General features: G+C 46.5%; 1 protein-coding gene across 1 annotated transcript in view; it reads right to left on the bottom strand.

Moving 5' to 3' along the window:
• Positions 1–616: 616 nt before the first annotated feature.
• Positions 617–22,985, bottom strand: part of LOC144099351 (glycine receptor subunit alpha-1-like) — a 40,633-nt gene continuing 18,264 nt past the window's right edge. Inside the window, exons 2-6 of the mRNA XM_077632578.1 lie at positions 14,298–14,365; positions 12,939–13,006; positions 11,385–11,685; positions 6,298–6,423; positions 617–4,048 (exon numbers count right to left, since the gene is read on the bottom strand). Of these exons, the coding sequence (XP_077488704.1) occupies positions 3,615–4,048; positions 6,298–6,423; positions 11,385–11,685; positions 12,939–13,006; positions 14,298–14,365 (997 nt within the window). The 3' untranslated portion in view covers positions 617–3,614. The remainder of the gene's footprint in view (positions 4,049–6,297; positions 6,424–11,384; positions 11,686–12,938; positions 13,007–14,297; positions 14,366–22,985) is intronic.

Here is a 22,985-nt window from a genome sequence, read left to right as displayed (position 1 = left end):
CACGTACATTGGGCCGACGTCGAGGACCAGGGTTCGGATAGTGTCAGGGCACTGTCCATCGCTCAGCTCACCCAGGCTCACTAAAAATGTGGAGGCGAGCATTTATGCTCGGCTGACGTACGTAGTGATGACTAAAGGCCAAGCTTCCTTAGTTCCTTGCGTAGCAATTTGACTATTCCTGCAATTTATTCGCCCCACTAGGGATGTAAAAGGCTTGACGTTTTCATTCTTGGTACAGACACGCCGCAGTGAATGAACAAACAACATAGTTTGCCGCTAAGCGCACAACAAAACGTTCCACAGGGGGCTAATACAGCTTTTCTAAAGTACCAAAAATTCAACAATGTCCATGACTGCCACTATACTGCAGCAGCCATGGATTCGTCTTCTACACAGTACTATGTTGTTTCGTGTCTAGAGCCCACAGATATTTCGCAGAATGCCAGATTGCTGGCGCATCAACTACAACCACCCGTTTCACTTTTTGCATCCCTGGTCACAAATCAAGCTCTTAGAGAACCACGCGGTCGCCTTGCTGAAACGGGGTTCCCGAACCTAAAAAGCCCCCGATCACCACAGCTGTCTTTCAAAACAACAGGGATCATTCACGTCCAAATTCCACAACAGGTAAAAACGCTTTATTCGCGGGACAATTTTTGGCACATAGAAAGAGGACAAAAAACAAACAAACAGTCACAGCCTTTCCTGTCATCACAAGCAACGGCTTTCTGCCACCAATAGCTGCCGCGTTCGTAAGACTATGACACCTCGCCGGGGACTTGGCAGCGGGTGGATCAGCTAAATATACAACACGCGGGGGGCTTGGTGACAAGTTGAAAGACCTATTTGCCACGAGTGGATCGGGAGGCGTCTCTTGAATGACTCAAGTCAGTTTGTCACTAAGAAAAGCGCCGGCAAACTTGATACGTACGCCGCGCAGGCTTCTGCGCCCCTAATCCGCCGGCGCAACCAAAACACCGCAATTAATTAGACCCTGCCAACACAGTTTGATAGAGTGGGGCTGACCGCTTGTAAATATAATACGGTTGTCGACAATATGCAAAAAGCCTAGATTACAAATGAGATGGAAATGATGGACGGAGTATGACAAAATCCCTAATACATCAAACTGGCCCAAGTGTACTGAAAGATGTACAGTCCACTGCGGGAAGGCGCAAGTGCGCAGACAAGGTTAGCTCTCAGAAAAGTGAGCCGCCGTAGCGAATGAAGTATGCAGCAAAATGAACAACGTTTTCACACAGGGTGATCCAAGAGTAATTGAAAAAATTAAAATTCAATTACGTCACGTATAGGCAGTGGTTTGGTGCGATTTCCACGGGAACGCTCAGAAAGACGGGGAATTTTTTTAATCCCGAATTTTACCGCGAAACAATGTATATAATTAACCAATACGGCCTCTCTACAAACTACTGAACCCTGAAACGTCACCTGTCCGTGTCAAATGTACGAATTCTGGCAATAAAATTTTTCGTCACTAAACAAAATTCCATTTCTTTTTGGGCACTTATGTGAAAATCACATCGTTTTCGATACTTTTCGAGCTACTGAATTTTTCCTTTTCTCTGACTTTTTAATCACTCTGTAGTTTTAGTTCCGTTGAGTAAAACTAATCAGATTGAAATGAGCTCTCGCGATTGGGACAAAAGTTCACAACCTTGCATTATCAATGAGCTACATGTGCATGGGGCCGCGATTTACTGGAACTGTCCGGAGTCACAACTCGGTCTAAGAATGACGCCACCAAAAGCATACGTAAACGGCAGCACAATAATTCAAATTACCATCAGTTTGTGCTATGCTTTACTTAATGCCGCAGTGAAAGTGTCATTAAGTGTACCCTTCGACAGGCCAGGCAATACACTTTTATAATGCGCAGCCCGGCACACACCTGAAAGCTCGCGGCATGTGTATCAAGGCGTAAATTATGTACAAGCCAATGTGTCTTGGCTGTCAACAGTGTCAAAGGCTGAGTTGATTCAAAGGGCGTCGATGTAGGATGACATGAAGTGAAAGGACATGAGGTTTCACTGCCTGGCTGCAGTCTAAAACGTGCACTACCATCGCGCGGCTGCTCTTTTATTTGCTTGTAAGTAAACGCGCTGATGCGAGAGCACGCAAACTATTCAGAACAGTTTTACTGTTACTTCAATGCAAACATCAAAACAAACTGCAGAGCGACAGAACACATTGCACAAAAGGAGAAAAAAGGTTGCATGCAAGCATTAAAAAAAGGATAACAAGGCCACCTGGCCGCTGTCTGAGCAACAGTACAGTCAGTGTCAAACTTGTGCAGAACGTTCTAACAGTGCGCAGAAAACAGTAAGTATACTACATTAGCCGCTCATGTTTTTCAGGTACGTGCTCACGCCTGCTTGGCTTGTTGGTGTGCATGGCTGGACCATAGCAAAAGCATGCTTAAGCCAAGAAGCTGTGGTAAGGTGTGCGCTTAAAGGGCAGTGCGCTGGTCATACGGTCTACACACATTTGACCCCAACTGCACAGCCTGTTGTGTATGATGAAGATAGCCATTAGCTAGCCGCAGTATTGCATCTCAGTCAGAAATGCAATGTATGCTCATGTCCAGAACTTTTTCCTTTTCCAGACGCGAACTGAACCACTTTTGATTAGCGCAGCAGTTGCTCATGCTTACGATTATAGCGAACATCAGAACGATGTCACTCCAATGCAATAGCCACAATGGCACAGCACCTCTGGAGAACGCGCAACGAGTATTTCGCAGTATCACAACCTGCCACAAATCTATCGGCAAGGCAATAAACGGTACAAAAACTTTGACTGTGCTTGCAGCAAAGATCTGTCTAACGCTTTTCACGAGTGAAACTTTAACATTGCTGCAAGTCGACCTCTGCTGAAGTTGGTGAACGGCCATCAAGCATTTGCAGCCTTCCGAGGGTAACACCTGAGCAACATGACCTTTACTTCGCAACCATTCATACGCTTGTTATCACAATCAGCAGCCCTACATAAAAAGGTGTTTCATATTACGCCATTTCCGTGACGCAAACAGCAGACAGTCAGTCAAGCCGCTGCTGATACGCTGCTCTGCTACACGCCAATGCGTTCGTCTATTCAAATTGCAAACAGCAGCCGGATGCGTCATAAGGTTCCCCACTTTTTTCTTACGTGCTTGAAAATGGCCACCATAAAAGGTCCAGAAGGGTGCCACGTGATTTTGAAGATGGGGGCAATATCATTCATTCCTGTAGGCGCCCCGGTATAGATGCGTTTGAACAAGTAGCGCAACCGAGAAGGACAGTGCAGTGCGCTCAGCGGGCGGGCCTTACTGAGGGCTCTACACCGACAGCCCAGGTGTAGTTACGCTGAAGACATAGAGAAACTTGTGGCGACAGTCCTAATACAGCACGAGCCTCAATCTAAACGTCTGAAGCTGTGTTTACAATAGCAGAAACGCCCTCACCACAAGGCAAGTGGAATGGCTTTCAGAGCCAGCGGCCCCCCGACCGGTGAACACTGTGTACCAACCCGATGCTGCGTCTGACGTCATTTTCAAGGTGCTTTCTCTGTCAGGAGCAAGGCAGGCGCCTATTCGGCGCCAAAGTGAGCGAACAAAATCAGTCCCGGCCGTAGATGCCCCAGTAGATGAGCGCGTGCAAAAGGAACGCAGCGGGGAAGAGCAGCCGGGCGACCCAGTCGACGAGCACTGGCTTGGGCCACCTGCCGGTGCCCTTCTTGTGGCCTGCCGTGCATGCGACGATGAGCGCGGTCTCCACCAGGCCCAGAAAGACGAAGAGGATGCTGACGATCATCCACACGTTCATGGCCACCACGTAGGAGACGCCCGGCATGCTCGCCTGGTACTGGGCGGTGACCAAGCTGAGCAGTGATGTGACGCTGAGCGTGACACGGGCGGGCAGCGCTTCGCACGGCATCCAGAAGGCGGCGAACGACATGAACACGATGATGGTGCTGGGTGCGTACTTGTTGATGAGGTAAAAGCCCGCGCGACGACGCAGTTCCACGCGTCCGTACAAGCAGCTGAATGTGCCTGCAAGGAGGAAAGGACAGCAGTTGGTGGATCATCTGGTATAAACGCCGTGGTAAGGACGATCGAGCACACATGACACAAAGATGTAGACGAGAGCATACGGTTTTGTTTGTTAGCCACCAGTGTCCAAGCAGCATGTGCCCTGGATGGTTCTACGATAAATGTATACGCAAAAGAGGTGCATGGGGAAAAATTTCGCACACCTAATTACTTTCTGTGTTGCCGGCGCGATAGCATTATAAGTTCTTCATTCCTTTACTGGGAGTGACGTCAATTCCGGTGTCATGACATCACGTTCAGTCTGGTGATGTCGCTTCCTCCAGCCAGTAGGAAATATCAGCTCTGGTGGCGTCACTTCCTTCCAGTCAATGGAAGAATTTTGTGACCAACACTATATTTTTTTCCCGATGAGGATATTTCCATCGTATTTATAACGCTCTCCTAGGCTAACATGCCGTAAAAATGAACGTGAAGCTCCAGTCGTAGTTGCCTGGAGGAGAATTTCAGCAGCACGTCGCTTGGGAAAGTGGCTAATCTAGTCGAATAGCCGATAATTCAAGAGCCGCTGTAACTCAATCGACACCGAAACCTCCTGCCAGATTTTGCTTTCTTTCATAGCTAGCCCACTCTATAGCCTTGACTTTTTCTCTATTCATTTTTACATCGGTAGCAATAAAAATCAATTCCACACGTCGACAACTAGACCTCACACCGGCGTCTCAGAGCCCTCAAATATAAAGTCTATCCCCACAACGGCCGACTTGTGCTGGTATACATGGGTGGCAGCGGTAACAGCATGCACTCGGATGAGAAGCTTGCAACTACTCGGTAAAAAAATAAAACTTATGTATATATATATATATATATATATATATATATATATATATATATATATATATATATATATATATATATATATATATATATATATATATATATATATATATATATATATATATATATATATACCAAATAACTACAATTAACTTTAAACTATACCTTAATCCAACCAGATGAAAAAAATATCCACCTGTCTCCCCCAATCATAATATGATACCATTAACGCGAAAATACTTCAAGCTTTCCACCAGTCCTGTTGCATGTAGTCAAAGCGATAATCCGACGTCAAAAGTATTAACGATTGCTATTAAACTGAAGTCACATCTTATTCTCTCGCCTTTTACGTCACAACTACTAGCGGAACCACAAAGAATATTTGCGATCAAGCGTGTGATACCATCGGCAGTTATAGTAGCGCCAGAAATGATTGCTAGGACAATATGGAACCTCTCGATGGCGACTGTATTCGCCCTGTAGATGCTACACTCTTGCTTTCTGGTCTTTACTAGCAATCAAACTCGCAGTCGCTCAACTTGATTGCGAACTGAACTGCACGCGTGGCACTGATTTAAGTAAACTTACATCTTTTTCAAGGACATAATGTGAACATACATAACAAAGCGTTGCTATGATCGACTTAATTAAAATAAAAATTGATTTTAGTTGTTTTTTCAAAGCCAAAGAAATGAAACAAGTAACGACAAGCCCGGGACAATATTACAGTCAACAAAAACAAGGTAATTCTACAGGCGTGCAAAGTTCGATGACGCATAAACTAATTACATGGCACCCTATTGCATAAACAAATAAAAGTGAGGGCGCTAACGTCATGAATGTCAGCGATCAGATGCTTTATTTCAGAAACCTCCATATTGAGCTATGGCATAGGTCCACTGGAGCCTAAGGTGCTCCAGTGGCCAAGCGGTTGGGCCTCCGTCTTGCGTGCGGCAGGTGCGGTGTTCGATCTCCAGTGCCGCCGGGTATCCACTGGTGATACAATGGATGATACAAGCTTTTCCCTGGCCTAGTTCTCGACTTATATGCGGTAAATGATTAGAATATGGGTCTTTGAACCCATCTTGAGCAAGAAGAGTCACGGTTCGGGGGCTAGTGGGTAATTCGCATCAGGCTCCATAGCACGAGAACAACGGACAAGAGAAAGACGTTAAGTCAGGTCGTCTGCACTTAGGAGAGAATACTTAAACCTTATGACAGCACCGCCGAAAAGCTTTGGCAGAACATCCTGTGGACTCTTCGTTGCTCGAGAGAGGACAGGCGACCTGACTTAGCGTTTGTCTCCTGTCCCTTCTTTTCGAGGTGCGGACCCTCTGCTCGATACATTCGTGGGCTCAGCGAAGTTCACGCACCCAAACGCCTGTCAGAATGATAGTCGTGGTGTGTTCACTCACCAACGTCAAAAGACTTTGTGCAGTCGCCATGGCCGACGTAGATGGCCTTGAATTGCGACAGCGACAAGTTCTTCGTGATCCGGAAAGATGTCCAGTTGAGGGTCATCTGCTCTCTAGGGTGGACCACTGCGTCAGAGCAAAGGAACACGACAGGCATCAGTGCATGAACGTGAGGGAGAGGAAAGGATGTTTTCCGAATTTCGGCTTCCAGCACAACAGACCTCGTATAACGCCCATAAATCAACCCGTGTAAACTAGCAAGAGCTGAATATGCAGAACGAACTCCTCGTGTCTCTGAAGGTGCTTTGACGGTGTGCACGCGCTATCGAAAAGTATTCGATATAAGTGTTTTGCTTCTCTATCGTAGGTGAGGCAATTACGGCATCCTTGAAGGCAAAGAGGACTTCAAAGTTGAGGACGAGCGCATTGCTCAGCTTTCAGAGATTTGTAGCTTCAGGCGAGCCGTATGTGTTCCATTGCACGACAGAAGATCATAATGTGGCCTAAAAACTTTCAATCAAAAGCGTACAGTCGCGGAAAAATTAATATGAATTACGCTTCAGTGTTTAAAGCTTTCTGACGCGTTACTTTCTTAAAATTACAGGACGTCTCATATTTATGCGAATTAATGTCTTTGAGCGCTTGTGCATAAAGGGAGCGAGCCTTTCCATTTCTTCTGCACAATGTGAGGGTAGAGTGGTCCTTATTATTCTGTCTTCGACTGTACATAAGGTCACCATAATATATGTACTGTATAAGGCATCGCACAGCTTCTTTCTAAGTGAGTTGCTCACAATAGATAATAGCCTAATTCGTCATCATCATCACCAGCGTTCACGTCACTTATACGGTACGATATAGGCCACCACCAAGGACTCCCGTTAAGCATTATTTTGTGCCAGCCGCAGCCAGATTGTAACGTCACATCTCCTAATATGTTCTCAAGAGACTATTTCCTACTGGCTTCGATTCCTTCCTTTGAAATGTACTTTGCCACCGTAATGATCGGCTAGGAGGCAGAGTTTGTCAGTTGCCTGTCTAGGCATTAATTGTCCCGCTCAAGACTATTTTCATTTCTTGATTTGCTCTAAAAATTATCAACTCGAGTTAGTTTTGCAATCTACGACAGTCCACTTACAAATCTCCAAAGCTTGTGAAACGTCCTTGTCTGAAAAAATTACATTCTACGAAAAGCACGAAGCAGGACATCAGTGCTACATCAGAGTTCAGAAGCTCGAAAATGACCGAATAATCTTCCTGTATACTCATCATACGCTGGCCCTCTTATCTACTGAAGAAAAGGGCACGAGATCGGTGCATAACCACATTCTCTCCTAATTACATAACCAGGTAGCTCAGTGGGTAAGGCGCTAGACTATTGATCCGGAGTATCTGGCTTCGAACCCGATCGCGGCGGCCGCGTTTCGATGGATGCGAAACGCTAAGGAGCCCGTGTGCTGTTCGATGTCAGTGCACGTTAAAGATCCCCAGGTGGTCGAAATTATTCCGGAGCCCTCCGCTATGGCACCTCTTTCTTCCTTTCTTCTTTCACTCCCTCCTTTATCCCTTCTCTTACGGCACGGTTTTGGTTTCCCCCAATATGTGAGGCCGATACTGCGCCATTTCCTTCCCCCCCCCCCCCCCCATCGAAAAAAAAACAACCAATTTTCAAGCGCATGCTCAGTGTATAACCTCGATGGTGGTACAGCTCTGACAACACGACCAGTACTACCGTGATGTAAAGTTTACATGGCGCGTGTTTTCTGACAAAGTGGTAGAGTTTTAATGCAGTTAAACCGAGCAGACGTGCGAAAGCACGTGCTCATCCTTCGCCTCTTCTTTCTGGCCTCTATATGTGCGGGCAACCGCGTTTCTCCCTCTTCATCTTCGTACCTCTCTCCACTAGACGGCAGCTGGCATGACGCTCCTCCGAACTTAGCCGAGCATTCTCCCACTGGCTATAGCTGGCGCGACGCTCCTCTAAACTTAGCCGAGCATTCTCCCATTGGCTAAAGCTTGTGCGACGTTCTTCCTAACTAACCCGCGCTTGCCTAGTTACTTCGAGGCTTCACACAAGATTCTTGGTTAGGTTTGACCTCGTTAAGTAGTGCTGTCGCACTAAAAAGGTTTGTTGGTAACAATACACAGCAGCGTGGTATTGTTACAGGCGGATAGAACATGCACATCTGTTTATACCTTAAGACACTGCAAGCTGCTTGATTATGTGACTGCACCAAAATTTTTTTTCGCATACTCGTGTCCCGTAAGCTTTTCATGAAGATAGTAGACCTCTCACTCACGTCGTGGGGTTAGCTGTCCTTGAAATTGCGTTCATCATTGTTTCCGTTGTTCCCTCCAATTTTCAGGTATGTTTGGCTGCCTTTACGGTTGTGGGAAAGTACGCGGGACCTAGCCCTATACTTCCTCCTGCCAGGCTCAACTGACTAGCAGTCCTATGTGAAGAGGGATCGACAGGAGATCGATTGTTGTACCCCACATTTTCAAAAGCATGCCTGTGCCACGCTTTCAGGAGCGGTGTGTTAAAGCGCAGGACGGAGTGGTTGTTACCGCCCACTTTTTTGATCTCTGCAAAACGCCGATGCCCGGTTTCGCTCTTATAGCCTGCACACGCTTTAGCAAAAGCCTCATACCCAAGAAAGGCGCCATATCAATATCAAGAGAAAATATTAATTTTCAGAAAGAGGCCCCAAGCTTTCTCGACACGTTTCAGAGACATTCGGCTACGCAAAATTGAACGTAGGAATGAAAAGAAAATTATCAGTGTCAGGCATGTAGGCAGGAGATTTTTTCGGGAGAGACCCATGGTAGTTTCTTCTAGCTAGCGACAGTTCGTCGCTTTCAGCTAGCCGAGCACTTCCAAGGCAACTTGGGCTGGGTGTGGCGGGGGCGGCCCCCTTGGCCCCCCTTGGGTACATGCCTGATCAGTATGGAACAAACAGATAAACTCAAGCGCATATTCACACTTGTCATGACAGTATTACAAAATACTGCTGAATAAGAAGAAAAAAACGCACCAGGTATCAAGCCCACATGTTGTGGAAGTCTGAGGCTGATGATGGGTGCGCATTCAAACCACTAACAACGGCCTACAAGACTGTGAGGCAACAACGTAAAACTGAATTTCATATTGCTTATTAAGGTTCTGATTAATCATCATCATTATCCCAGTTATGTCTACTGCAGGATGAAGGCCTGTCCCATCGACGTCCAATTAACTTTTTATCGCGAAAGCTGCGGCCACCTTATACCTGCCGAATTCCTAACCCTATCTATATGCACCTGACACTCTGCCGCCCCCTGCTACGCTTCTCTTCTCTTGGAATCCACTCCGCCACCTTATGAGACCATTGAATTGCTCTCCGCATTACACTCCCCGAAAGTGTCGGTTGCCTCTTATTATTTTAGCTACGATATCATCAGCTGTCATTCTTTCCAACGCATACTTTGCTCTCTTCTCCGTCTTAAATGTGTTTGTGAATATTAGTTATTGATAATCGACTTTTGCGTACCGGGGCAACATTGTGGACTTTGCGGGTCAACTTAGTATAGTGTTCCTTGTTAATTTTGGCGACCATAGTTTTCGTAACGTCTACCGAAAACTGAGTAGAAAGGCGTTATTGTATTCCTCCACCATGGAAATATGACCATCGTGGCCGTGACTGCAAGAACCATCGAAGTTGTGCACTATAGCTGGTAGCCGCCGCGGAGATTTTCTTGGAAGTACTATTACAAACCTTCGGCAGCAATAGTGTCAACCATCAGCAAATAATCCCGACAGCTATGCCGCACGCAGCAATCGGTCATCTTGTCTTCGCACTGCATATGCCCTGCCAATGCCCATTTCTACTGTAACCCGCCTAGAGAGTCCGTAACTCATATTTTCTCCTTAAGTCGCATTTCTCTTTTTTGTCTCTTAACATTGGCGGTATAATTATCCTTGCGACACTTTACTGCACCGACCACAATTTAAATTGCATTTATTTTCGTTAGCCTCCACGTATCTGCTTCGCAGGCCATTTTCGTCGTTTACTGAGATTTACTGAATTTTTTTTGCTATTCGCGCACATGAAATGCGAAGAAAGCAGTTGCACGCTCGCAAACTAAAAAAGGCCCTTGTGCATGTTTTCACAATATTTTCATACAGAGCTATAACCCTATCCCGTCAACTGAAGCTACGTTCCAAACACGAAAAAGCCTATATGTGAGCACAAAGGCAATAAGCTGTCCTCTAGTGCACTTTCTTTTGCGGGCAGAGTATCCTGCCCGAGCACTGGGGTAGATTCCATCACTAATAATACGGAGTTCTAGCGGTTGGCAAAGGAAATATGCGACATTCGAGCAGTTACGAAAAAATTAACCAAGGTTTCTATCTCTTCTATTTGTTAACTACAACTCCGGTGCTACGATTAAAAGCTTCAATTTCTGACTGCATCAAGGCACAACACTATACGGCAGGGATATGCCTCCGCCGCCAAGAGTAAGCATTCGTTATATTTAGAGATCAAAATGTGCCTTGGAACTTTGGCAGCATACTATGCCCCAAAAAAAGACTGGGCTAGAGGACAGCTGAGTCATTTTTTACTCACATGTCGGCTAATTCGTGTTTAGAGAGGACGGCATGGCCACGCTGTCTGGAAAAAGCGAGCGGCAAACTGCTCGCGGTAACACATGCCTGCATCCAGAACGCAACACCTGTCTCCTAGGTTGCTCTCTGGGACCACCTGCCACTGCTATGCCCATGATTTTTCACTCGCAACCCCGACACCGGATTTTCTATCACACTTCCTTTTATAAAAGGGAGTGCGATGGAGGACTACTTACTCCCTTTTTATTTATTTCTGTTTACAGTGTAGAGAACGGGGACATTAACGCAATCGCTTTAAGACGTTTGCCTTTTAATGTCTAGGCCTTTGATGCATACGTTCCGAGCTCTGCTGATATCCGCGTTCCGTGGTCCACGGCAAGTCGAGAAAAGTAAAGCAGAGAAGCATAACGGGTCACTTCTGCAGCTATAATAAGCAACAATAAGTAACGGTTACGGCGTTGACACAAACGGTTTCACTTACGGCTGCTGAGCTGCATGTCACACAATTGGTTGTCGTGCGGGAACCTGGTGAGATCCATGTTGCATGCAAGCTTCAGCGACACTCGGGCCGCCATAAAGAGATCGCCAGACGGCTTGAGTGTGATGTACGCGTAGGGAAAAATGACGCGGTCCAGGCGGCCGTCGGCGGAGTTCTTGAAGTACACCTCGGGCGTCCAAATGTCCGGGTGCCATCGGGGGTCGACCACTATCTTTTCCAGGACGCGGTTCCTGAGCCGCCGGTCATGCCACTGCTCGTGCAGGAAGACGTCCACTTCGACAAACTGCGATGAAGGGAAATGCACATGAAACATGATGAAAACGCACCCAAGTGTGGTAGTAACAAGAGTGAGATCTGTCAGTGCTTGCGTTAATATCCAACTGACGCCAGGAACGTATTTCAACTAGCCGGGTTGTAATAAGGGAGCAAATTACTCAATGGCATCCACCCAAACGCCGCCATACGGCTACAAAGGAAAGCTATACAGCTCCTACTGAAAGTTCGCAGTTAAAGAAAAAGTCGTCTTGGTCCAGGGTTCGAACCCGGAACCAGGACCATCGCTTCACTGGAGCAGTCGCTATATCAACTGAGCTAACCGGAACAGCAAGCATATGGTAAGGAGAGGGTGAATTGATCTATGACTCGAAGTAGGAACAGTGTTGGTCAAACATCCGACAATATGAGGAACGGCGTTGAAGAGGCTTGCTCAAGGCGGTTTCTTTTGGAATGCTACAGTCATTTCTCGGATCTCTAGTTCGGATATATAAACGCATCACCGCTGCTTCTGAAAGTGGCCTTCAAAATACAGTGTGCATTTTCCCCAATAAGAAAACATACTTGCGATGGTCACGCATCTCTCGACGTCTACGTCGCAGATCAAGTGACCTGAATCATGGCTCGCGGTACTCAATATGATGTCATTTTTGCTCGCTTTCACTGTAGCAGCACACAATGAGCAATGCATACAAGAACCTTGATATTGCAAGCCATGCAACAACCGCGGATTAATGGAAAAGGGAGCAGGTGCTCGAAGCGCCCTCTACGGCCTTGTCTGGGTATTTCTTGTTACGCTTTGTGTTTATCCTGTTTATCCTATTACCTGTGTACGGATACAGGTAGTGTCAAAAGTTTGCGGGATGCATGTGATCGTGAACAGAGTTTCCATAACGCTGTCTTGCGACCCAGTCCCATAAAACTGGTACCGAGAGATGGCGCATACATGTACTCTTGAGGCATTTCAGGCGACTGGCTCGCATCATTGCGCTATTCTTTTCTCTTTTTTGTGCGCCACCCATATCCCGGGAACTTTTGCGCCCGACTGTAAGTTTAGCCGCTGAAGACAGCTGCTAATGCCTATTCTTTCAGTCGTCATGTGTGGGCGCGTAAGCTTAAGAACAATCTGCGGCCACAACAAAAGGCGATGTCCGTTTAAAGGGATGTCATGACTTGGACAAAACTGCGGATCCACGGGAATGTGCCTAAAATCGCTTATAGCTCCTGAATATTTATTTTTTGCTTGAATGGACTGCATCTTACCTGGCGTCCTTCGTCCACCGAGCGGATGTTTAGGACTGATACAGAGATGTTCACAGTGACAGGGCGATCTGAAGAACAGAAATATCATCTTTAGTGAGCGTACCTTAAACAAGGTTCGACATTTCCTCGCAAAGCAAACGTTGCGATGCTGATAACGTACTGCGTATAGCTAACAATGTTTTCTTAGCACTGTCGCGACCAACCAAGAACACTTCTCTTTAAACGTCTGCCATGGTTGCTATAAAACATCGCAAAAGACCACAGTACTCCGTCACAGAAAAGTTCATATTTCTCGTTCATCAAACCTTCTTTACGTTAGATAGGTTACATTGGTTCATGCCCCGGAGCAGGAGTTTTTCTCAACCAGCGGAGATTAGATGAAACTGCGCAGCTTCCCTTTTAAGCTGTGACTGTTGTGGAGGGGGACATGTTTAGGTTCGCAAGTCTAATGCGAAGTAAAATAAATCATGCAACCATGGAACCGTGATGAGGCCTACTTAGTATGTTTGAGGCATGGCCACTACAGGGATTTCAGCAAAGTGTGAATAAGTGGGGGTAAACGTTATTTTTTTATGCTTTCAGGGCTATCGTTTTTAAACTACCGTTGCATTAAGTCCGCAGGAAACGTGGGAATGAAGTTCACAGTATCCTACATGCCGGTAGCGCTCTGCAAGAGCGAATCAAAAAAGTGAAGCTATTATCCAGTCCTAAGATGACACTTGCCTAACCATTCGCACCCTCCGCATAGAAAAATCTAACAAAGGTTGAAAAATACCAATGAAACTTTAAGGCCTTAACAGACACTTCCTTCTATGTGCGCGTAATTGTTCGTGTTCATAAGTGGCAATAGAGCTGCTATTTTTCTAATTATTGATAAGTGGCTCTTCATTGATGTTGCCATCGTATTACGTAGGATTAGTTTAGTGTCTTACCGGCAAGAAGACTGTTTTGAGCGTTTCACATCAAATACTTCCTTTTCTCCTGTCAAAGTACACATTTTTGAATAATTGAAGGATAAGATTCGAACAGTTCCTTTATTTATACGCTTCGTTAGCCTCTAGCAGCGGCGTCCTTCGCTCCTCTGCTTCATAACTAAATAGGTCAATGCCTAACAGCTTAAGAGCGCTTTTGTATGCGAATATGCACGCCGCATATAAGCAGTCAGCAAACAAATACAGCAGTACTAACAACCCAGCAATATAGTTAACAGTAAACAACGTTGGATGCTTTAAAAATGAGTACAAAAGAAGCGAAGTTGAAAGAAGTGTTTTAGTTTCCAAGTCAGAGGAACAGAAGACGAAACTTTCAGATCATTCGACGTTAAACTGAGCACAGAAAAATCTGGGACGGAGAACCTACCTCCTATTGTAGGAGGCCTCATGACGTCATAGTCTCCATCTACCAGGTCGCTGAGCTTCACTGGCGGCCTGCAAAATAAAGAATTGGGATGCGCACAACTGCTGATTTACTTCAGATATCTTTAACTTGCGTCATCACGCCCATAATGAGGACCCCGCAAATGCATTTAATGCTCTCTTGTATTCACATACCACTTGGCGATAGGATAAGGAAACTTAATTTTTTTTTACTTACGACACCTCAGAGGCGATTTAAATTATTAGAAAAAGCTGATTGCAATAGTGTTGACCTCGCGTGCAATTTCTTTTAATACTCTAGTATGTTTCCTTTCATTACCAGCTCCTCCCTCCATCCTTCAAGCGGGAAATACAAAAGAATATTGCAATGCCCCCTATCTTTCTAAGAATTACCGGAAATTCACGATACGAACTGACCCCCCAACCACATCGAACAATTCCCACATAATGTAGCCTATTAATCCGCCCGTAATATCCTGTTTGGTACGCCACGGGCACGTAAAAACGTGACGTCATTTTCTCCCCGTGAAAAGAAAATGACGTGGAAGTTGATCGGCGCCAAATTAATGCAAACAGCCAAGCGCGTGGCCACCGCTACAGTTTACGCCTTTACGCTGTCTGCCTGTTCTTATCAGAGATCGCGCGCTCATCCGGTCTGCGACGGTTTGGATATTGTTTTCTTTGACGTTGGTCATCTCGCTTTGCCACTGGAGCGCCACATTCGCACTTACCACCGACCGCAACCCGAGCGGTGTTTTTCACTGTTGGCATCGCAACCAGACGCCGATAACTAACACTGATGATGGAAGCAAAATAAAAGCTCCGCAGGCCAGCAAGCTAAGAGCACTCCCTTCACCCTCGCAGGTGCCAGCCGCTGCAGCAAGTCAAAACTGGGCTGAGCAAGTTGAGAGTGGTGGAAAGTACGAATGTGGCGCTCCAGGCGTAAAACGAGAAGAACGCCCCCCCCCCCCCCCCCCCCCAAAAGAAAAAACAGAAGCAAAGCTATCGCAGACTGAATGAGTGCGCCTATTTTTGATGACGAAAGGCAGATATAGTAAACTGGACCTTCTGCATGACACGAGCTCCGCTGCTCGCATTTCATTTGACGATGGTAGATATATCCCCCTCCCCTACACCCCTGCAATCCGTGAACCGTGACAGACAAAAATTCTGCGAAGTTAATAAGCAAGCACCTTCAGTGGCCTTTCCGATGTGGATGCCACGTGCATTTCTGATTCAGCCGCGCAGAGAACGCGTGCGCGGCCGCCTACCCGCCGGCCATCTGAGACCTTGCGCTGACGTCAGAACAGTGGGTCATTGCCGTGCAGTAGAAAGTCTTGAGGCACGCGAGCTTTCCCTCTCGCGCGGCGTGACCTTGCACGCGCAGGCAGGCAGCAGTAATCGCCAGGGTGCGCAAACAAGCTTTCAAGAAGCTCGTCGCTCTGCCGCCGACCACCGAAGCTACGCAATTTCGCACCACGCTTCTCCGAAAGCACCGCTGGGACGACTCAACTGGCGGGTACCGCATGGACGGACCGCTTTTCAAACTGGATAGTACTAAGGACAACAGAATTAATTTTTTATTAATTATTTGAATTCCAACTGCTGTGTTTTTGTGACGTTGTTGACGCTCTGCTGATAGGAAGAAGCCAGCACGATGTGATATATGTTCTGAGATATGCCATCAAACTGCAGCTACGTCATCGCAGTTTGCCTGTGAAAATGGCCGATAGAGGCAATGCCTGTAATGCGATTGTTTCCATCTCTTCTACCTTATAGAAGCTAGATTTTCAGATTAAGGTGCCTGTTTGTCATCAGAACGCGATAACCAACGGATATAGGCCGACTTCATTTTCTCCTCCGAGTCCTTCAGTGAGGTCATTTAGCAAAGTTGTCAAAGATTGATCTGCTACACGTAATAAAGTTCCAGCTGAAATTGTGTACAATGTGTTTTAAGGCCTGCTTTTGTCTGCATTTTCACTCAATGATCCTAGTGCGTCACGCTCATCCATGCAAGATATTTTGTCTTCTGATGCATTTCCTCATTTGGTTGTCAAGCTTTTATTATCGACTGCAGATCGTCTTTTACTCATCGACTGGTGTTGCTGTTGATGTGGCATTAAAGTTCCCCAAGGCTCTGTCCTGAGACCACCACTTTCTTTTATTTGTAAACAATGCTTTGAAATTAGAATCAGGTTAGGTAGACGTGCAGCCAGCGTCCACTTTTTGCTCCAATTATGGAACCGATATTCAAAGCAGGCTGACGTACAGTATGAAACAACATGGAGGGGAACAGTTTATTACACTGAAGTCGACGATCGCTCCGAAAAGACAACTAAGAAGCATAATCGTTTTTTTTTTTCCAAAGTGACTTTCTTCTTAGCCAATAATGTCTTTTCAGTCAGAAATAAAAACCCGTCTAGATCATGTGTGCTAACCCACTGTTCTCGCTTTTTTATTTTTCGTAAATGTAGAAACGAAAACCCATCAGCTAATTCAGTACTGGAGAGCGACGGCGTAGCTGGCTAAAAATATTTCTTCCGTAGTGGTGTAACTAGTAGCTTTATTTGAATGGCGCAGGCGGAATTCTATAGACGTATTGATGCGTAATTGATGCAACTGTAATGAAAAAAAAAGTAGAGTGGGAAGCGAGATTCCAGATGCTACGGCGGAGTGCTTGGATTGCTGACCGTACTCCAAAAATTTAATTGCCGCGTCATAACAGTGGAGGTCCGCTCCTTGCGCGACGTGTCCGTGAAAAAAAAAGACTCGTGAAACAAATTGCATTATTTTTTCATTAGCGCGGCCACATATGTTCAACTTAATGAGGGAGCGAAAAATTAACACCCCAAAGCCGTCCTCTCAACGAATAGCACTGAACTATTGTATAACATCGCTTTAAATCGTAATGCAGGTACACGTGCCATGGCCGATAGTGCAAGCTATAGCAGGTGCATGGTTGTTGACCGCAACATCATGACAAACGGTCACAGCCGTTAGCCGGAGGGCCTCCTTTAAGGGAGAATTTGCGGTACCATTCCCAAGCTCCGTCTGGTTATGCATGGCTAGCACCAAAGTTATAGTTACCACCATGTCTGGGACTGGCATCGCGGCGAAGACCTGCGCGTTTTTATAATCCGCTTATCGCTACCTGATCTGGTCAGCACTGTACAGGTATGATCTTTGCGACGTCACGTGCAATGCATCCGTAATGAATTGTACCGCATGATGCCTTGTTTTTGGACATGACACACAGCCGTCTTTTTCGAATGGTTCATCAGCCTCTGTACTCTCCAGGCAGTATTTTTGTACCCTCCGAACACTGCACCTTTCCTTTCTCTTTGCCAGCAGTAATGTTTGTGGGATACCAGGGCAAGAAGATGGAGTGCTACCGTGGACAAGCAGCCTGAAGACACTCTTGGAAAGCATGAGTCTCAAGACAACGTCGCTCCTTTAATCTTAGAACGACTAACTTTGCACGGTCCTCGCCTCTACATTTGCACTCAGCTATCGCGAAATCTGAACGCACTTCGGAGAAGGACCCACTGTGTCACCTCATTTTCGTACCTTTCTCCAGTTCCCCTTCGGAGAAGGACCCGTGTCCCGACCTGCGCCAGGAAAACCTACCCTGCGTATACAACGGCGCCGGTTCGCCCACTGACCCGGTATCCGGTGCTCTTTCGACGCCTGATGTGGTATTTCCGGCCGGTCCGCATTTAGCGCTGTCGCGCCGCGGTCCGAGAAGACACAGTCGCGGTCGCCCAAGCGACGCGTCGACGGCGAGGAGGGCGCGGGCACTGAACGCGGGCCAGGACTGCGGTCCCTCGTGCGGCTTTGCCCCCCGCAGACACGCGCAGGCCGAGCTTGGCTGCGGCCGGGTTAAGCGAAAGCGACAGTTTTCCCTTTCTCCTTGTCTTACTCGAGGCCCTCACCTACCTCTAAGCCTGCTTCTCAGGCCCAGGGGTCTTTGCATCGCGTGCTATCTTTGCCTCTTTCCTCCGATCCTGCTTTGGCGCCGAGTGTTTGGGCGGCCGGGAAGCAAGTGCTTGCTTCAAGAGGCGCTGCGCTTTGCTAAGGAGTGCTTTTGTTTACAAATGCACTCGATAGTTGTGAGGGCACTTTGGACGTAGGAGAGGACAGGCATCTCAGCACGAGCGAAGCAAAGCGACGAAACGTTAGAAGTGCTTGCTGCTCTTCTGAATGGAACCTCCTCCTATAAACTCTTCTTGGCAGTCCAGAAGTCCATCGCAAACTTCTGTTTTCTTCTTATTGCAGTACTACCCTGGCAGCTGCCGATGGCGACGACTGGTGTCCTAACCGGAAGGATTTCCTCAGCACAGCAGGAGTTCAAAAGTGATGAGGCCAGCGGAGGGAAGCCAAGTGAAAAAGCAAATGAAAAGCAGCGAAATGTTGGTGCTGTCACTAGAGAAACTGTTGCGCTTTCGCATTCTTGAGAGGAGCACGCGGATGGCCCAATTCAGTAAAGCACGAAGCACTTGGGATGTATACAGCAATTGAGTTTGGCTCAATAGCACATGTTTTCACGACATAAACACTTTTAGGCGACGCTGGTCGCATTTCTAATCGCGAGTAATAGTGACAATTTTATTTCTGTTTCTTTTCTCCTCCCCCGCTAATTTACGTCCTTTACTGAAGCGTTGTACCCACCGCACACTTCGTCGTCTTATCGGTGTACTGTTCTCCAAAGTGAGCCTCCTCCACTCCGAACAGTGTATGATGTCAGCGCTGTTAACCTCCGTCATCAGCTTTACCTTCTAAATATTATCTGTCCACTTTCTTCATTCTACATCTTCTTCTCTTTGTTGTTTTTTGCTAACCATTTTTCTCGCCGGCAAGTGCATGTGATGACCAGTAGTAGACGTAACTTCATGGTGATCAGCTAAGGTTACTTTATTTCTTTAATTACCCTCATACCCACTATTTCTCAAAAACTGCCTGTTTAAACGGGAAATAGTTCATGAGCGTAATTCCTTCATATATCGTAAGGTTTCACACACACAAAAAAGTCAATATATCCACACATCTTCCCTCAGCAGGCTTACATTTTTGTTTGCTATTATCGTTTCTGCAATCGCCAATGGTTTTCTAACACAGGCTTAACTACTCGATGTGAGCAATGGACAAATTTTGAAACAATGATTTTGCTGCGCATAGGATAAATTTCCACAACACTATATACCTTACAATAATCCACGATTGTCTCGGAACCAAAGATTGATGAGCAAGAATCCTAGACTTAGCTTTTTTCATAATTACATATTCCGTTTTCAAAAACCACTTGCAGCCAAGATAATAAGCATACAGCATTTTTTTTTCCTTAAACCTGCGCTTGCCACACTGCCTCGGGAACATTAATTCGCGTAGAACGGTTTCTCGGTCTTTATTTTGTCACACATTATCACCCTGCCATGTGGCTGGCCTCCAGACTTTGACAAGGCTTTATATAGCAGCTCTCTGCCTGAAAACATACGCCAATAATAACGTAAAAGGAGTGATTTTTTTTAAGCTTTATGAAACACCCGCCCCCCGCGTTTTCGATACATCATCCGCTATGTCGCAATCAGAAAATGAAACGCATAGCAGTCAGCTACATTTTTTTTTCTTAAACAGCACGAAAAAGGACGACGAAGAAGCATAGATAGGCCGTACGGGCGCTGTGTTTATGTATCGTTGTCCCTACCTTTTTTTTTTGCGCAGTTCTGAAAAGACCTAGTACCATGAACAAACTAGCCCCCCCCCCCCCCCTCCCCCAAGGTTTTTGACTGAGCAGATCAGCTAGAGTAATATTCAGAGAAAGAACATCCTTTTTGTCTAACGCCTTCATGTTGGACCGCAACCAGAACACAGAAGTTAAGCGCTTCTGAAAGTTTACTCGTAAATGACTAAAGGTACCAATATTTCAAGTTTGTACCTCATACTTAGAACGGCGAAAAACTCCCTCTCTGATCTCACAAAATAGCATGCAGTTTTCAGAAAGACTTTCCCGATATTTTAACGCGACATCATTCAGGTTCCCGCTCAGCGAAAAACCCGACGTCATCGTCGTCGTCGGTGGCGTGAGCGAAAATTTCCCAGATAACGAACCTAGGTGCGCCGCCTTGGAAAGGTGGCTTGGGAACAGCATCCTGGGTGTCACAAGACCCACCCTAGCAGCACTTGTCATCGCAGGGCAGTGACGCATCGGTTTACCACTGCACGGCTGCGCCAGAAGCGGCATGAGGACTCCCAGGTATCTATGAATGTAAAGTTAAGAATTACCAATTCGGCATATATGGACACTAACCCATTACAGCTATCGCGTCATTCCCTTAAGGTGGCGCTTAATTGCCCCCTCCAGTTTCTTTACTGAGCGAACTTGTGGCCTGAAAAGTAACCCATTGGAGGCGAGAGAAATACCCACTCTGGAAAATCGTCAGAACCGGAAGGGTGGCTCGAGACCAATCTAAGGGAGATAAAAGTCGGTTTGGCGTGCTGCGATATGTCGCAGTGAACTGCAGTCATCATGGACAAATATGGCGACCAAGTGCCTAGACAGCTTCTTACGTGATCTGGAGGGTTTTGTCCTTGATAATACGCCGTCAGCAATTTGCGAAAGAGTTCGTTGTGTCGCGGAATATAAGTAGCTCAGAAGGGAACTGCCTAACGTAGCATGCACGCGAAATGTGCTTCTGGACCCAGATCAGACCAGAAGATCTTCCTGTGAACAAGCAACACTTCGCGAACAAAAAGCCGATTTCAAAATGCGCCAGCAGCCAATAATCATCACATTTCACAACTCTAAGCACACGTATATGCTATGAGGATATAAATAGGTCCTAAACGCTTCACACGCACTATCGCGCTGACCTTAGTGTACATTACTTTTTGCTTCAATTGTATGCTTTGTGTTCTCTCAGTTTCATTTTGCGCAATGACACGCGGGGTACAGCCGCGATGCTCAGCGCGACGAAAAGTTTTATTTATCGTTTCACGAACAACGCAACGATGGTGACTGTTCACAAAGGCTTCCCAATAAACAAAATTGTGGACAAAGATATAAAGCAGTCAAAATTTGGCAATCCCGTAAGTTGATGGCAGCGCTGAGGTTATATATGCATGGCGTCCACTTTACTTATCCTGACGCAACATCGTAAGGAGAGTGATGTGTTTGCGACTACTACCCGTCCAAAGCGCAGAAGTACGTACTGCAGGCCTTGCTGGTTTATTATTCAGGAGACAAGAGCGCAAAGAAGATTGGACAGCTGCGATAGCTGCGTTCCACTTCGGTCGAAATTGAAACTCGTTTCTGAGTGTGCACAACTACCGAGGAAACTTCGTCATCGAACGGGGTGTAAAACCGCCGCTCAGAAAACAAACTGAATTAGCTTTCCTTTCTTTTTCCGTAGCTTCTTGGCACACGAACTTTCACTCATTCCACAGCTCAAGACATCACAACAATAAACTCAAATTCGACTAATGAGTAAGAACACAGGTAAAAAAGAAAAAACAACTTTGGCCTGGCTACTCGCAACACTGCAGTTGCTCGCAAGCGTCAGTGCCTATTGCGAGCTTTCTTAGCCATAACGTGCCTTGGTAATTGTACTTTTGCACGGCCTTCTTTTGTGCCGATACTCTCATCGTCACAACGAAAGCATCAAATTTATCGCTTAGTCTGTGATACCTTGGAAAACAGGACAGAACTGAGCACTTGCTATGCCCTACGAGCGTTGGACATCCCCTATACCTCGTCCTGTTCAAAGCAATTGGTTAAAGCCGAAATGACTGCATAATTGATTTTCTTTCTCCATTCTCAGGTCTCGACTTTAAGCAAGAAACTCTTATGATCAGTTTACGAGAGCCTGTCCTCCTATATGCCACAATCTTTTCGGCTCCATCATTTATGCGTAGCTGTTCTCATCGAACTTCAGAAAAGATGGTCCCTTGGACGCGAATGTTTGGGCGAGGTAGACTTGTCAATAGAGTAGCGAAAATGGCTGTGGACAGCATGTTACTCAAAACTAATGAGCCGCCGCCAACACATGGTACGGGAGTTCACAAGTGGAATAACGAACCTCGATCTTCAGCTACGCCGTTTATAGAGTGATCACAACTAGCCAGTATGAGTTAAAGACTCATATTAGAACGCATGCTCTATATGGCATGTACAGCGAAACAATAGCAATCGGTGGCGTCACCGTGGTCCCCGCTCTCCTTCCACCCGTCTTCCTCGCCCGTTTCCCTCGCCGCACTGTAACGCCGGAAGACCACTTTTTCGGGGCCGGCCATGCGCGACCATGCGGGACGCAGGTTTATTCTACACCTCTAGTCGGCACCCCTCATCACCGCCCCCCCACACCCACACCCCAAGTTCAGTACTCATGACTCGTTTCTATACCCAGCTACTTCAACGTTCCAAGCAAAAGGCGTTCACTAGTGCCTAGCCTTGACATTAAGGCGCATTCCGACCTGCCAGGAGCGTACGTCGCGAGACTGCTTTTTGCCGATCCGTTGCGGTCTCTCCCTTCTTTTCTATGCTCTAGAACCTACTGGAAACCGTATATCATCATCATCATCAGCTTGACTACGTCCACTGCTGGACAAAGGCCTCTGCCGTACATCTCCAATTAACCCTGTCCTGCGCCAGCGGCGCCCACCGTATCCCCGAAACCTT

The sequence above is a fragment of the Amblyomma americanum genome, chromosome 7 (assembly GCF_052857255.1).
Source record: "Amblyomma americanum isolate KBUSLIRL-KWMA chromosome 7, ASM5285725v1, whole genome shotgun sequence".
Classification (NCBI taxonomy): domain Eukaryota; kingdom Metazoa; phylum Arthropoda; class Arachnida; order Ixodida; family Ixodidae; genus Amblyomma; species Amblyomma americanum.
Note: the sequence above shows the minus strand (reverse complement) of the source record. Positions and strands in the feature narration are given on the sequence as shown.